The following is a 17,637-nucleotide window of genomic DNA, read 5'->3' as shown; positions in this document are numbered from 1 at the left end:
AATAACTATCCTCTTTAGTAATTAGCTGAGAAAATATGTGATTGTTCTAGATTATCTAAGTGCAGATGTTTTCCTCTTTAGTTAAAGCTTCAATACACCAACCCTTTGAAAACAATCTATTTTAATATTTATTTGATTAAAAGAGTTCTTGTTGTATTGCAAACATTTTTTTCTGAAATTACTTTGCCTTAAATGCATACATACTTCAATTTATTGACTATTTAAGAAATAAAGCAAGATAGAATCGCTGTGACTGCATTAGTATCATCAACTGCTGCAAAACTGTAGCCCGGTATGCTTCACCTATGATATCAGCTGCATTATAAGGGTTTATGTGTACATCATATGCATGATGCCTTTTTCTTTTTCCTCCCATGTCAGACACACTAGAATGTTTATCCACCAATGCTTCAGTCTTCCTGTAGCTCTTGTATGCGATTTATTACTAGCGATGGAATTCTTTTCCTGTTATAGACATACTGTAATCTGTCATTTTTTAAGAATCAGATATATCATAAATCTCTCTTACATCAGATATATTTTAATTCTGTTAGTTTTTCCCTTAATGTGTTTGTATTTATATTCTAAATTTAAAGCCACCTTTTTTTTTTTTTTTTAAAGTAGAATAGCTGAAATTTCCTGGTTTATATTCCAAAATTATTCTGACATTCATTAATTAGTACCGTTGCCTGCTAGCCCAAACCCTATTGGAACATTTACTGTTTTTTCAATAAACAACCAAAATGTATGGAATTTGCTGGCTTAGAATCTCCTACTTTGGCTGAAATTTGTTATCATTAAATTATGGTTGTTCAATAGTGTTTGCAAAAAAGCTTGATAGTCCAGAACCTGCTTCTACTGGATAGTGTTATAAATTTCAAAAGACACCACACACTTACCACCTTTGATTGGTTCTATTGAAGATGATGGAGTGGAACTGAGTACATATGTAATGGTAGTCATGGTTTACACATTTGTTTAGCCATTAAATCTTACATACGTAGGACTTTTCACCACCACATCTGCATCAGACTGCATAAGTATGAGGCTTTTTTAAAATATTTGTGGGGTGGGGTGAGGAAGTATTTCTGAATTGAGTTTTTTCAATAGTGACCTTGCACTAGTGAAAACATCCCAGTGCCTTGTGCTAAAAACAAGCTCCTAGAAAGGATTTCACAAGGAAGAGGTTTTTCTAGGTAGGCCTGTAATGTACCTCAGTTACACACTTTGTGTTAGACACTCTAAGACCTATTCTTATTAAATGCTTCTATACTGTCCAGTGCTGTGTTGGTGCATCCAACATTCCTAGGACGAGAGGAAATGGGCTTAAGCTGCGCCAGGGGGGGGTTTAGGTTGGAAATTAGGAAAAATTTCTTTACGGAAAGGGTGGTCAAGCATTGGAACAGGCTGCCCAGAGAGGTGGTGGAGTCACCATCCCTGGAAGTGTTCAAAACACGGGTAGATGTGGCACTTCGGGACATGGTTTAGTCTAGTCTACCCTTGATTGGTTTAGAGTGGACTTGGTAGTGTAGGTTAATGGTTGGACTGGATGATCTTAAAGGCCTTTTCCAACCTAAACGACTCTATGATTCTAATCAAGCTGCCCCTGAGTAAGCTGCTGAAGATACTTAAAGCAGTTCTATGATGCATCTCATTGCTTATGTATGCTGCTTATCATCTTGTTTAGAGTTATTTCAGGTATAGCTACATAGTATTTTGATTTTCAGAAGTACCCTCAGATTCTCTCAATTAAATAAAAAGTTGAAAAACAGGATTAGGAATAGGAGGAACTTTTTTTTTTTTTTTTTTTTTTTTTTAAAGTCTGATCATTTCATGTCCATTCTGTAGGATTTAAGATGCACCAAAGTCCCATTCCTGGCAGTGTTTAGCTGTGTTTTCATAAAATCCCACTGAAACTGAAAGGCCTATTAAGTGGTCTCAAACTGAGTACAGGTAAAAAAGTTTACAGGATCAAAATTAAAATTTATTTCTAGCTGCAGTTGGCATAAAAGAATTGCTAGAATGTTTTTTTGTTTCTTTTTTTTGTTTATTTCTTTTTATTCCAATAATGAATGTTTAAAAAGATTTTTGCAAAACCAACAGAAGTAAGCTCATTTTCATACCATAATAGTTAAGAAAAATGGAATTGCAGATTCAAAAAACATAATGCTGCAGCACTACCATAAAGTATAAAATAATTTTGCAGAAGGGGGTTTCTCCATAAAAGAAACCCTAAAATAATACATTTCATACTGCAAATTTCTGTTTGTTTGGGGGCATAATAATAAGTAAGGTAACTACTAGAATTGCATGGCAACACTGATGACATTTGAAACTCTTCTTTTTACAAGAATTGCAAGAATTTCAGTACTGTTTTGGTGTAGATCTTTCTTACAACATGTGTTAAATAGATGATGCTTACCTTTGCCAATTCTTGAAGCTGTTGATTAAAGTAACATTAAAAACTGCTGGTAACTTACCTTTCTCTGCGTTTACCACTCATCTTGGAATGACAATTTGAAATATAGTTTCCATTACTGTGCATATTTTAATGCTATTTTGTTGTTTTAACACTGAAGCTCTCCATGGAGCTGTGAATGACTTTTGTCTAGAGCACAACTGCAAGGCTGCAAAGATACAGAAACATCAATAAGTACCATTTTTTTACAGTTGTAAATTAATGCTCTATACAGCTATATACTACATATATACCTTCATAAATCTGTTTGTATTTGTATTAATACACGTCTAGCATATATTATATTAACATACATTTCTTCAAATAAGAAGAGCTCCAAAGCACCTCCCAAATTAAAACAGAACCTTCTCACGTACTAACTTGGCTATTACTAAATCATTTGACAGACTTTAAAAATAAAATGCAGAAATTTACATTACCGGTTAATAAAATACATAGCATGCTAAGCTAAAGTAGCTGTTGAAACAGCTGCATATATAATTAATGTTAATGTGTTTGTGTAGATATTTGAATGTGTGATGAATGCATCTATGCTCTGTGATTGAGTTTCTGTGTCAGCTAGGTAAAATTAAAGGTTTGCATAAATAGTAAGAGCTTAATTTAAATAGTGTTAATTATGAGAATAAATGCAACATAAGAAATTAAAAAATTACAATGAGTATTCTTTTCTGAATCTTTGAAGTTCCTGTCTTATCTTGGCTTGTGGCTTCACTTTATATCTTTTTCTAATTTTTTAATATAATTAGGTTTTTATCTTTCCCTTCAGTTGTTTGAAAAAAATTAACTGGTAGTGCTGTGAGCTAAGAAGACCGATTCAAAATTTTGACTAAACAGCTCCCACCAAATGTTTGCAATTCTGAGAAGGGGTAGTTGTTCAGCAGGGAGGAGAGGGGAGAACAAACAGAATTGGGGGAATTTATGCTATTGCATGGAGCTAAGCCTGTTGGCTCAATGGTTTCAGTGATGTTTTCTGCTGTGAAATTTTCTGAATGGCATCTTAAATTATTAGCTTTTTTTAACAGACCTTTTAGAAGACAGGAGGGAGCAGCTGAAGAAGAAATAAAAGTAAAGTTGAGGATGGGTTTAGGTATAAGAAAAGCCTATGCAGGCATCTAAAACCTAGGGATTAGTACTGAGGAGGGGGATTTACTTTCTCTCGAACACTCCTGGTGCTTTGGGGAAAACGAGTTACATCCTCAGAGGCTTTGTGACAAGCAAGGTTGTGGCTTTGTGCTGAAATTGTGGAGGGTATAGTGGAGAAAATGTATGGAATCAGGTGTTCTGAGAACGGCTTCAGCTTTGTGACAAGCAAGGTTGTGGCTTTGTGCTAAAATTGTGGAGGGTGTAGTGGAGAAAATGTGTGGAATCAGGTGTTCTGAGAATGGCTTCAGCTAGAAGCGGAACTGCTGATAGAGCACTTCTGCCCTCACGCTTCAGTGTCCCCTTAAAAGAGGAAAAAAAAAACCCCGAGCAACAGACAATGTGTTTGAGCTTCTCTGAAGAGAATGGAACATAAACTGCTACTGTATATAAAATAGCACTTTCTGTGTTATAAACTGGCATAAATAAATGTGTTCGTTGAGTAGGTAAAATAACCCAAACAACTTGCATAATGATCCTGGTAGTTTCTTAAATCTTTTTGCTGTTTAATTAGTTTTGTAGTTCATATCCATTGTTTTTCTCAATGCTTGGAGTTGTCAGTTTTGCCTTAGTTTCATATTTGGTCTCTTCTTTGTATAAAATATATAAATAAGTGTATATCTATCTTCACTTTTTTTTTTCTTTTTTTTTTTTTTTTCAGTCAGTCACTGTGTACATAATAGGTAGAACTGCAGAGAGCAAGTGGGTGAATACTGACCACAAAATTTAGCGAATAGACTGGAGAATGAGGAGACGTGATGCATGGCTTATTGCTGAGGAACAGGGCAGAGAAAAGCTTTAACTCCGTAGTTCAAGCTAAAGTAACAGTAAAGAAAAAGGTTGTAGTAGGACTTCAGATATGTGCAGCAATGCCTATTCTTTATAAAGTGGCCATGTGTAACTTGCAAATGTTTCTTGTTACGAAACACCAAGGATATAGAAGCTTATTTGTTCTGATAACTTTGGGAAAGCACGCAAAGGCATTGTAGTGCTAATCTAAGAATTACTTCAAAGGGTTGGTGTATGTTTCTAAAATGTTTTTCCATGTCTGTTTTTTTAAAGAATATTTACCACTGTAAACAATGTTTAACTAAACTTAGCACAATAAAACCAATTTTAGTAGGATTGGAAATGTTTGTTTAGCCTAATATTATAAAGCAAAGCATTTGTCATAGGCAGAAATTCATATTTTCGAGCATCCTCCTGTCCCACTACCACGGGATTCTGGAGTTTTACCAGTTGCATGTTCTATATGTGGAAAGTAATATACATAAATAGTAAATTAATCAATTACACTTATTCAAAATGTTTGCATTTTTATTCCTTTATCAGAGTTTCTTTTTCTATTCACATCATGTGATTTTATTTGATCAGTTAATACAAGAAAGTTTATACTTTGTTCTAAAAGTACTTTTGTTTTGTTGGTGGTTTTCTTTTCTTTTTTTCTTTTATAAAAAAATAAGTAAAGGCTGTATAGTTTGACAAAAGTTTAAGTTACCCTAGTGTTGCATGGGAACAATGTTTCTTATGATCACAACAGCATGATTAAGTAGGCAATGTTTTAGAGTATATTGACATTCAGTGTTGGATTTTGTGCACATGTTTTTTATTTTGTTGAGATATCTGCATGCCATTAAAATGTGGTTCATTTTCTTTTCTCATTAGTTCATTTTTTTCTGTGTGAAGACACTGTAATTTATTTTAATTTCATTTTCTTATTGTTAGATTTATTTTCCTGTGTAGTGACATGTAGAAAGGTATTTTTGGTATCATTCTTTGAATTTCTCAGAGGGTATTATCTAACTGATGACAGAAAGAATTTGTTCACATTTGTCGCTTATTTATTGCACATCTCAATACAATTATAATTTTTCTAATTTGCATGTTACAGAAATGAAGCAAGGACAAGAAAATAATAAATTAAAGAGAGAGAACATAAGCAAACAAGTGGTCATTGACTGAAATAATAATGTGCATGTTGTTTTCCCCCCTTCTCCCTCCTGCATGCAGGGATTTGGTTTCGTAACTTTCGAAAATAGTGCTGATGCGGACAGGGCGAGGGAGAAATTACACGGCACCGTGGTAGAGGGCCGTAAAATCGAGGTGCATGTTCAAAATATTTTCCTTTTCATCTTTTTTATAAATGTCTGCTTCACTCTCATTTGTTGTTTCAGATGCATCATTGGTGTCTTCTGTGTGCTCCCCTTTCCCCTTCCCATTGTTTATATATATATTTATATATAAAGAGAGAGAATCTGGCCTTACTTGGGTTTTTTATTATTATTTCTTTTGTAATTATTATTATTATTATCATTATTGCTGAAAGGTGGATGACAGAATTGAAAAAAAATGAAAGCTTTAATATTTTGAAGTTATTATTTTGGATGTTTTGTAAATCAATGGGTGCAGTAGATTCCAAAAACCAGCCAACAAAAAAAAGAAAAGAAAAAAATTGAGAACAACGAAAAAAAAGTGTGACAGACAAAACAAAAACAAACAAAAGGTTGGGTTTTTTTTTGTTTTGGTTTGGTTTTTTTTCTGCAGGGTTGATGCGGGATCCACAGTGGCTTTCAAAACATTCAGATTGGGAAAGAAGCATCCAAAAGATGTACAAGACAAAGAAACAAAGCCAGACTAGAGACCAACCAATTTTAACATTTAATTTTTAATGAAACCATCAGGCTACTTTGGCTGGCTGGCCCGAGCCATTCATATCTATTAAAAAACCTACACAAATGCATTTTAGTACCACTGGATCCCCTTCAATACTGCCTCAGTCGTATTTGTTAGAATAAAAAAAATACCAATTGAAAATGCTGTCGTCTTTTGAGTAAGATGTTGCATATTTTGCCTTTTCATTTTCCCCCTTCGACGGTAGCGCTTAGGGCCCTCACCAAACTCTCAGTAACCATGGTAACTGTATACATACCCATGCTGGCGATGGTGCTGAATGGTAAGTGGAGAAGTCCATCTGCCGTTTCACGTATTTAGCGCTGATATACCACGTGAATTTTTTTGACTTGTTGTATTAAGTTTTCTTGATGCTACATTTTTTTCTATATTGGTACGCCTGTAATTGAGTGTACGTTTTAAGCAAGCCTGGGAGGCACTGATTGGATTGAGGATATGACTTCGTGCACATCTTACTCAGATTGTTAACTCCATATTGTGTTAAATAATGCACCCTCTTTTTATCCTTTTGTTAGCTGTGATTTTAAAGCTTGAATGATTTTGTTAATTCTTGCAATGAAAAAGGCTCTTGTTCCAAGTGTTGAATGCTAGATGTTGCTTTTCCAATGGTACTTCTCTTCTAAAGGGTTATGTTGCACACTGCTAAAATTTGTTTGTCCCTTTTTTGACATTTTCTTTGTTTCCTTGTACCTTGTCTCTTTCCCTTCTACTCCACTGCATGTTCCTTCATATGATCTTTTTTTCTGTTTTGAGTATTTATTGTATCAGTGTTATCATGGAATACAAGCATGCTCTTAAGTCTTAAATTACGCAGTACCTTTTAATTTGCTTTTAATGTCTTTTTATTAAAGTTTAAATGATATGATGTTGCTTTATTGAAATGATTTGTAAGTTAAAATGGTTATGAAAGTAAATGTAATTATAAATAGTATGATTTTGTTATGCACCTTTTGCCTTCTATAAATTAAATTGCATTTTATTTTTACATGACTAATAGCAGTAATAATGCATGCATTTAATAGTAACATGGACCCTCCCTGTAACCCTTTCTAATCCAGTGTTCTGTGTGCTTAGGTAAATAATGCAACAGCACGTGTAATGACAAATAAAAAGACCGTCAACCCTTACACGAATGGTAAGTGCATGAGATCTCAGTGCTTTGTTTTAATGTCAGTGCATGTGAAACCTCACTATTCTGCTGAATGGGTGGACTCATCTACTCATGAAGTGTCATAGTCCGCGTCTCCTGCATCTCTGGGCTCAGGCTTTGTCCAGCAACCTAAACCATGATATGGCTGGGCATAAATTCCATCTGTGTAGAGTTCAGCTAATTCACAGCCATGTGGGCATAGCATGCATCATTTTGCCTGATTGGAATCTGAGTGTTTAACCACAGTGGCTTTTGTGTTGGAAAATATACCTGACAGGAAAGCGTTGTTCTCTTCTAGCTTTGTGCAGTGTTAATGTTGCGATGAATGAACTAATCGGAGGATTCAATTTTGCGTGGCTGATGGAGGTAGGGAGACCAGTAAGAAGAATGTCGCTGTCAGGCACGAGATACTTTTCAGTACCAAGACATGCATCTAGTAAAAAATAGTTTTGCGTGTCTTCCTTCCATAATTTGTTACAAGTAAAGGGCAAACTGCAACTGGGTGCTGCTTCCAGCTTTTTTTCCCCTGGAAAAATCTAAATTCCAAGCTATAGAAAAGAATTCATTCTAATACTGACCTAAGTAGCTGGTATAATGTTTTACATCAATGATAGAAAAAAAAATCATAGATATTTGAGGGATTTGGAAGCAATATATTTTAAAAAAATGTTTCCTTTGGCAGTGTTTGATCATGTGTTTGAGTTGTTTGCATTTTCTAGTTCAGAAAATTCTAACACGTTCCTAACTCAACAATGTCAAACAATAATACATTGATTGAAGTTAATTGCAATTATGTTTTCCAGTTTTACTAGACTATGTAGTTATTATTATTTGCTTTTCAGTTTAATTTAGTTTTTCCCATGCAGTAGAAAGCAGATGAAATCTACACATACATCAGTAAAGGTTTCCACAAGTAGATTAGACTCTTTTCCATTTTGAAATATAATGGGTCTTATTTTCTATATCTGAGGTCTCATTAGTGAGGTTTTACTAAAACCCGGGGCAAACAATGGCTTTATTTTTTAATTAAAGAGTCATAATTTTTTCATACCACAGTAAAAATAAAATATAGTGATGGTTTTCATTTGACATGTGATAAATGAGTTAGTTAAAATGGTCTGGAGAAGAAGAGTCGGAAATTCCTTGTGCTTTCTCAGAAACTGTTTTCTTCCTCGTTTTGTATGTAAATGTGGAACTTGGCAAATGGTGCAGATGGGAAAATCTTCATTTTTACTGGCTTTAAAACATCTCCATGAATCTAGCAAAAGAGACACAAAGCTTGACTGGATCACATAACAAGATTTTGTTGCAATAAGGAGCTAAAATAACTATATGCATATGATACTACGATTTTTGCTGTATTGTAATGATACAAGGATAAAAGTAGTTTTCTTATAAATGATGATGTATACTTTGCATTCATATTGTCCTAAGGCTACAAAACTGCAGCATATTACATATCAGCACATACTGCTGGAAAGAGATGTGAGATTTTTAGGAAACTTCTTTTAGAGGAGGTTCACCTCTGTGTTCTGCACTGTAGGATTACTTAGGTCATACATTATCATTTATTAATATCCAAACCCAGAAAGATTAAAATCTGTTGTTCTTTCCCACTTGAGGTGTTTTGTGCCTGTCATTTTCCATCCTGTTGCATCTGGACTAGATCTCACCAAAAGTATGAAACATCCTGTTTAGTGCACAAAAATTAGCATTTATGTTTGTGAATCCATACATCCAAGGTGTTGCATGCAGGATGTTCTTTTGCACACCTTTTGATGGGTATCTCTTAAGGCAAACTCTGGTTGTACTTCATACATTTTGATTTTTTTTTACTTTTTTTTTAACGTCTGAGATCCCCTAAAGTAAACACACAAGGAGAATCATGTTCTTGCATAATCATTACAAGCAACAAGGAAGGAAGTGTAGGTGTGCAAGGTGCTTCATTTAGTTTAATCAGTGCTTCTATTATCAGTCATCCTGATATTGTAGGATTCTTGTTGTTTATCATTTTGTCGGGAATTAACCAGTGCTGTAGCTGATTATTAAAGATTATTGTTGTCTAAAGTAAAGGTGTCATCTTTCAAATAAAATACAAGGCTAGTTTTCCTGTGTTCTTCTACAAGCATACTAACATTTGCAAGATCCTTCTGATGCAGATAGCCAGAAACTTTTTGCTTGCACATGCCTATCTCTTCAGAACCACATCTTTTTTAATGTGTGGCTGTATTTTTCGATGGCTATGTGGTGACACACATGTTATTGGCAGTCATTCGAAACATAGTTGGAGCACATGTTGTATTATATGAAAACATCAGGCACTAATATTTATTGTAATTTAAAAATAAGATACACTCTGTTTTGTCTTGCATTCCTGAATACTGCTGGTTGTTTGATAACAGGGCTCATGTTGTAAATATGATTGCAAAACTTAGTAGAGCTTAAAGGACAAAAACCTAGACTTATTTTTTAATATATGCAGCTTCATTCAAATAAATGGTTTGCTTTTGTGTGCTAGATGGTTTTTGAAATAAGCATGCTTTCCAATGACTTTTGATGATTCCTGAAATGAGCAGTTAATAAATGCTCCGTTGCTAGGAGAGCTTTTTTTGTGTAAGATTGTTATCAGGATGATTTTGATGGCTGACCTCACGTGCGTTGGAGATAGAACTGCCTTTGCAAATAAATTCAGTGTCAGGAGTTCTTCTTGTTGGCAAAAATATTTCGGAGATGTTTTTAGATGTTCCAACCTACCCTGTTCGCAGTTGTGCTTTCTTCTGATGCCCATATTGCAAGTCAGGATACTCATCCAAGTGTTGTAGGGAATAGAGAATTACGTGCAAGTCGATTCAGAGAGCCACAGCAATGAATGAGGAACATGAAATGGAGATCAGTAGAGGGATACATATGTTTTAAAGTTTATACTTGCAGTGTCCCGAATTTGAGCCTTCTGTTGTTCGCAGCTAGTAACTATTACCACAGTTAAATTCCCTCCCACTCCCCTTGCCTCCCTTCTCTTTGCAAACAGGAGGAAAGTAAATGGTGTCACATGGCTTCTTTCCCACCAAAGTATTCCTCCCGTCACAGGTGCCTGTCTGGCCTATGAAGTGAAAATAATCCTCTGTGCTGTGCCCCATTTTCTACCAAAGCTTGTTACACTGTGCAGTACGATTATTTCTTCCCCTTTAGCACGCTTAACCTGTATTTCTTTTGATGACTGTACGGGATGGGGTTTTGGGGTAGGCAGAGGGGTTGTTTGTTTCCTTGTTTGGTTTTTAAGTTTTGAGCTTTTATAGCTTCAACTTGAGGAGAAGATTAATGTTGTGACAGTAAGAAAAATGCACAAAATTACACCCACTGCAGAGAATTTGCCTCCTCCAGCTGCTGGAGTAGGGTTACTTGGCAGATGCTTGCTCAGATACATCAACTCCTATCACACTTGATTAACCCACACAGCTATGGGCCAGCACATTGCTAGCTGACAAGATAAAGTTAAGTTTAATTACTGTTATTTTCACGATGAATGAAGTATTTCTTGTATAAGCTTCAAAAAGTTAGATGAGACAGCCATCACTGTGAGAGAGGTAAGGAACTGAAGGATGAGAGTGGCTTTCAGCTGTGAAGAGCAATCTGCGTCTTCCAAGATTTTTTCTTTCTCTCAGATTGTGGTGCTCGTAGTGTAACTTAGAAGCTGAGAGGTGTCTGTCAGCTTCTTTGACAGCAAAAGCTGACAGATCTGAAATTCAGTCCAATCTTTCATTTTGGAGGGTGTTGATCAGTGGTCTTTTGAGGAAGTAATGAATTTGAAATAGTAAATATTCCCTAAGCTATGAAAAGTTCTATTTTCAATGAAGGTCTCAAAATTTGGATGATTTTCTATCACACAAAATTTGGCTAAAAGTTGTTGTTATATATTCCTGAGTACAATCCTGTAGTATGTAAAATTGAAGGGTCAGGTAAAAATACTGTGATATTTTCAGGAGGCAAGTAATTTTAACCCTTCTTTGCTGGCCATTTTTCAGCTTCCATAATTGTCTTTCAGGTACATATAGCAACTGCAATTACTTCTGCAGAGCAATTGCATGCAATGATGCTCTTTACACTGTTTGAATTCATTAATGAGTTGCATTTCAAAAACACCCCTCACCTCTGTTACTGAACAGTTAATTACTGGTAAATAGTACCTGTGCATCAGATAGAGATAGCAGTATTTTTAAAGGGTAGGAATAGTTTTCTTTTGTGCTATTATTGAATTTTTGTATTACACTTTTTCAGTCTTGTAATGCATTATGGTTTTATGATTTTCTACTGTGCTTTTGCATTACATGATATGGCCAAGGCAGAAACAAGCCCCAATAAGTTTGCATTTAAATTCTTCTAATCTTGGCTCCTCTGATTTTGAAAAGCTTCGTTGTCCCTGTCTTGATTGTATTTTGTTTCCAGCAGCATAGTTATAGGATCTGTTTAAAATACCATAGTTCTTGAGTTTACAAGATGCTATGGCTCAGGTTTTTTTCTTTATTCCCATTTACAAGTGGTGCTTCCCAGTCCTCTGATTCAAGTGTGCTTTTGCAAACCCCCTAATTTTTCAGTTCCAGTAGTTCAAATGAGTGTTCAAACGCTCTACCAAAAAAAAAAAAAAAAAAAAAAAAAAAGAAAGAAAAAAGTGTGGGTGGGGGGATGGGGGGATGTTCTGTGGAGTTTGGAGTTAACTGGGAGTGGATCTACGTGTGGCTGATCAAACCACAATAATTGGCACTTTACCATAGCTGAAAACAACGATGTGTTTGCCAGTGTTTTCTCCTGCTGTTCTCCTCCTTCTTCCTCTTCAGTTCTTTCAGTATTGTTGTCTTTAGCATCACATATGCTTTGAACACAGGCCCTGCTTCTGCAGCAAGCCTGTGCATTCCAGGCTTACCTGGAAATGCTGCATCGGGTGTAAGGACACAACAGCAGTTACTTGGAGTTTGGCCAGAACACACAATACGGAATATCTATTGGTTCTGTGCTTTGGCTTTATGCCAGCTGTGGGAGGACAGTGATTATTTAAGGCAAAGGCAGGGGCTGCATTTGTGCCACCTGAGAGCTTTGCAGAATGTGACTGCAGCATTTTCTTACATGCCAGCTACTTCATAGCAATATGCTAACAGCCTTTATCAGCTGTAAATGCAGGCGGTACGGTCACTTTTGGTATCTGCCTGTAATTGTCCTGTTTCGGTGCAGACAGTCTGATGTACAAGTGCAAACGGAAAAAAAAGTCTCTGGCATTTGACTGGGATCCCACAGTGCGCAAATCTCTTTCATGTCACAATACACATTTCTATACAGTGCTACACCTTCATTTTTCCCCGAGTAGAATCAAAACGCTCTGATTATGTGATTGCCTTGTAACCTGCACTAACACATGCTTATCAGAAATATTTATGTCCAACAAATGAACTGTTTTGGCCTCTCTGGCTTGTAACCAGAGAGTTAAAGCAATGCAAACGAACTGATCTACTCTGGCACTATATGATATAGGGATACCTGAACTAGTTCTGACTTAATTCCATAACTTAAGGAAATAAGTCCATGGCAACTGTGCATTGCAGCCAAGGTAATTCACCCGATAATTTACTCTAGTACTATATGTCCAGAGAATGCCTTCTTTCATTACTTATTTCCATACTTCAGAGTCTGATATTAAAGATCAGTAATCTAAGATGCCTATAAAACTTTCATTAAAGTGACTTTTTCTGAAGCCATTTTATCTCTATACCTCTATAAAAAATAAAATTAAAAAATAATAATAATTATTATTATCACTAATTGCAATATTAACTCCATTATGTTTTTATGTTTGCTGCAGGCTGGAAATTAAATCCAGTTGTTGGTGCAGTTTATAGTCCAGAATTCTATGCAGGTAAGGATTACGCTATAGTTGTCCATGCCATATTTTATTTTAGTATTCTTTAAAACATGCAAAAGTATAGAATATGCGTTTGGTGTGAGGTTTGATTTCTTTGTTTGAGTCATGTTATCTGCAAGTCTTTTACAGATTTGTGATGCAGGATTTTAAGTTACCTGGGCTTACTAAACTTTATATAAAAGATATATGAATACCTTTTTATTGGAAAGTAGATAGTATAACATGAAAGGTACTGCAATATCCCAGTCTTACATGAGATTTTATTTTATTTACATTTTATTTATATTTTATTTTATATTTCAGTACAGTCACTTTCCTCCAGGAATTATTTAAGCCTAGTGAGCAACAACAAAAAATCTATATATAAATAGAGATTTTGTGTATATACGTGTACATAAACACGCATAGGTAGAGAGTATGTGTGTTCATAATTTTTTTCGGGAACCTTTTTCTTCAAATTTTGTATTTGGATATTTAGTTTCTTAAAATTTTTCTATTTTAAATCTGTATTATCACTTGAGCCTTCACTGAGACTGAATTCTGATCCTGGTTACAATTTGGAGTTAATGAAATACAGTCTTGTTCTGCTGGAAGTCAGCCATAGCTAGCAACAATTTCTAAATGTGCTTTAGCAACAGTATTGAAAATAAACATGGTTGTACTCCAAAACCCAGTTGATTTCAGAGGAATTTGAATCCTGCCCATAAAGGTAATCACTAGCAAGTCCAAAAAAAGCCATTTTTTGAAAGCTAATAATTTACATCTAAGACAGAAATAATCACTTTAAATCCAGACATTTCTAATAAGTAATAAAGTTGCCTTCCTTTCTTAAGTTCCAAAATCATACATGAGTCTTCCAGGACTTTCATGGGAAACTCTGGGAATTTTTCAATTTTCCATTTGGATCTGTTTTTCAGTTGTCTGGGTGTGTGTATGTACTAGATACAAATACCTGACTATGTTTCAAAAACCAAAAATATTTATCCATTGTCACACACTTAGGTAATTGAGAATAAAGAGGTAATTGTACATTCTTTACGGCAAGTAAAGAACAGATATTAAGAAGGCATTTTTCACAGAGGGCAGCTAAGCATGGGAAGAGGTTGCCTACAGAAGCTGTGGAATCTCCATTCATGGAGATATTCAAGCTTCCACTAGACAAAGCTGAAAAACTTTCGTTAGTTCAAGGGACTTCAAGAGATAAAAATTGTTAAATAGGACTACTGTTACAAACAGATATTTATTTTCAAAAAGCTGCCTATAACACATCAAGTGCCATCTACTAAGATAGATAAAAATGTTCCAATTGGGGTAAAAGTGGCACAGTATAATAGAAATGCTAACTTGGCATTCATGGAATTGCAATATTTAGTGTAGGCATAATTTATTTTCTTCCTTGATGTATGCCTACATTGAAAACAGGAATTTAACATTGATCTCGTTTGAGTAGTTACTGAACCAACCCTGAACCTGCATAAATTAGAAAGTCAGAGTTATTAGTCATTTTATACAAATGACTTTGTGTTAATGACAAATATAATAAAATTCCCATAGTACAGTAATCAATTTTCTAATATGTATGCAGAATTAACAATCTGACTTATAATTGTCTCATGAAGTAGGGCATGAAGAGTTCACATAGTTTGTAAATTAAAATCAATATTTTCAATCTCTCCTGAAGGTAATTTTCCTAATTTACTGGACTTTTACCTAACATTTATTTTGTCTTTTAATTATAAAATGGCAGGTTATTGATTTTTTTCGTATAACCTCCTAACGTCCCAAGTGTATTTTTATTGCCCACACAAGGGAGGTGTTTGCCCTTCTTAATGAGAATCTTTAATTACCATTAGAAGAATATTAATTTAATTTTATGAATTATGACATGCACTCCACCACACCTATACAGAAAGTTCTATCAAGATACTTCATGCATTTCAGATTTTTTTTCCTGTTTATACATGCACGCAATTTTAAGATTTTTTTAAATGCATATCAAATGCATATTTTCTATATTAACTAAAAGATAATTTTTTCTCAGATATTTAAACTTTCTTTTAAGCAAGTTAGCTAAAAACAAGAGCTCTTACAGATCTCTTAAAGTCATTAGAAAATGAAACAGTAAAAGACCAATGCAGTTCATGCATGCCATAATAGACTACTATGACATATCTTTCCTTTTGTGTTCCCTGCCACCACCTTACTTGGAGAAGAAACAATTGCACTTTTGAAGATTACAAAATTAGAAATGTGATTTTTTTAAGCCAGTCAAAATTCTAGTTATTTGGTTTAATTATTGTCTCTGACACTGTCATGTTAAAATTGTACCAACTCTTTCATAGTCAGTGCAAGAAGTTCCTTTAGCTCCTAATAAATGATGAAAAATTTGGCCACTTCTGAAATAAAGATGATACATTTGCAGAGAAACTGTTGATTTAAAGTACCTTTAATCTTCATAAATAAGTAAAAAACCAGAAGGTTATACAAAGCTGTCAGGATGGCACTGATGAATGGCAAATTCACCCATTTCTCAATTGCCGGTGAAGACACACGCTGCAAGGCTTAACCGTATTGTACATCATATCTGCCAACTCATTTCTGTGATTAAATATTCCATCAGTGCGGGCTATAAGGCGGTAAAGCTTAACAAGATTCATAAGATGCACCACTTGAATACACATAACTCACTTCCTTGGATAGAGAGCACCCCACATGCAAAAGAAAATTAGAATTGAGTTAAATTACTCCATAAGACAAGATCAATAGAGAAAGGAAAAGATCCCCTAATGCAATGCAAATCTAAGATATAGTTATGTCTTGACAACTTGAAGCAGACAATTAAAGTCAAATAGGGAGGAACGCAATGTAAATCAACCCTAAAACCTTGAAGACAGTGGTAAACAGTAGGACCAGTGACATGATTGTTATAGCTCTGCTTTTTTTCTGAGTGTACAGTTCTGTAAAAGAAAACCTTTATTGAGGAAACACGACAGCTAAAAATGGAGACTATAAGATACATAGCAGATGCACAACAGACACTGTGTAAGTAAAGTATTACTTGGGGACTGGAAAATACTATATATTTACAAAAAACTATAGATTTTCCTTCCTGAGTAGCCCTTCTAAGACTGTTTTTCTGACTTTGAAATGCTCATGCTGTAGTAAATTAGAACGCTCCAGAAGTATGGCCGTTTAGGTCACGTGATAGCAGTAATATGGATTTCCAGTGACATGTTCATGAAGTGCAATTTGAAGACTGCTGTTGTAATTCGAGGCGTAGCAAGCCTACCTAACAGCTGCTGGCTGTGGACATGCTGGTGAACTGGCTAACTGGCACACCTCCCGCCCTTCCCACAGTTCCGCTGGGAAGTCCTAAAATGCCATTTCATAGAAAACAAAAGGACAGTGATTTTTTTATTTATCACTTTCAGCATTTCACAGAATTCCACTTTTTCATATATCATAAATGATAGGTAATTTTTTTAAAAAAAAATCTTAATGTCCACATAGTCTCCTTGTAGTAAATAAAGACATTATTTAAGGTGCTTTTCCTCCTTATGAGAAAGAAATGCTTAATGAAGCTATCATTTCCATTTCAGCTTATCTTTTCCAGTAAAATATTTATCAAGTTCTTGGGTGGGTCCTAATGAGGAATTTTGTAAAAGACACTGTGTGAATCATCTCACAAAGTCTTCATGTAAACCGGGACAAATTTTTCATTTATTTGTATATCCATCCAATTTTAAATCCATCCCACAGTGACCCATAATTTTGCTATGTTAAGCTAGAGTCTGTTATCTTCCCCCATACACTCATCTATGGCTGTCAAAATACAGATTTACAGTTTGGTTTCTTTACTAGGAGTACTCTGGTACTTTCTTACTGTAAGTTGTTACGTTCTTTGTTTCTGTGGTTTGTTACAATATCATTTTTACCTGCTTATTTATTTTTCTATAGTGTATATTTTATCTGTCGTACCTAGCCTTCCTTTCAGCCTCGGGCAGTCTGAAAGTGAAGTTCCATGTCGTTCCTTTCAGTTATTGCAGACCTTTCTTTTTTTCTCTTTTGTTTTTGGAATGATGAATTTTTGAGCAATCTCTTGCACTCTCCTTAATGGAATGTAGAATATTGTTGCACCCGTATTACTACAACAGGTCAGTCCTTTAAAGCAGATAGCTTGAGACATAGTAAGGCCATTTCAAAAGACTTTGTCCTTGTAGGTGGCAGAAAATGTATTTTAGGGTGCATACCTGTTGGGGAGGCTTCTTT

At 35.0% G+C, this 17,637-nt stretch overlaps 1 protein-coding gene across 10 annotated transcripts in view; it reads left to right on the top strand.

Moving 5' to 3' along the window:
* The window catches only part of RBFOX1 (RNA binding fox-1 homolog 1), a 1,399,804-nt gene that overhangs the window by 1,300,920 nt on the left and 81,247 nt on the right, over positions 1–17,637 (top strand). For 9 of the 10 annotated variants that reach the window (XM_075719223.1, XM_075719228.1, XM_075719224.1 and 6 more), the window contains 3 exons: positions 5,630–5,722; positions 7,385–7,445; positions 13,309–13,362. In XM_075719223.1, the coding sequence (XP_075575338.1) occupies positions 5,630–5,722; positions 7,385–7,445; positions 13,309–13,362 (208 nt within the window). The remainder of the gene's footprint in view (positions 1–5,629; positions 5,723–7,384; positions 7,446–13,308; positions 13,363–17,637) is intronic. The other variant, XM_075719231.1, reaches the window with a different exon arrangement.

Source organism: Pelecanus crispus, chromosome 11 (genome assembly GCF_030463565.1).
Source record: "Pelecanus crispus isolate bPelCri1 chromosome 11, bPelCri1.pri, whole genome shotgun sequence".
Lineage (NCBI taxonomy): Eukaryota > Metazoa > Chordata > Aves > Pelecaniformes > Pelecanidae > Pelecanus > Pelecanus crispus.
The sequence above is the reverse complement of the archived record's forward strand: the minus strand, read 5'-3'. Positions and strand labels throughout refer to the sequence as shown.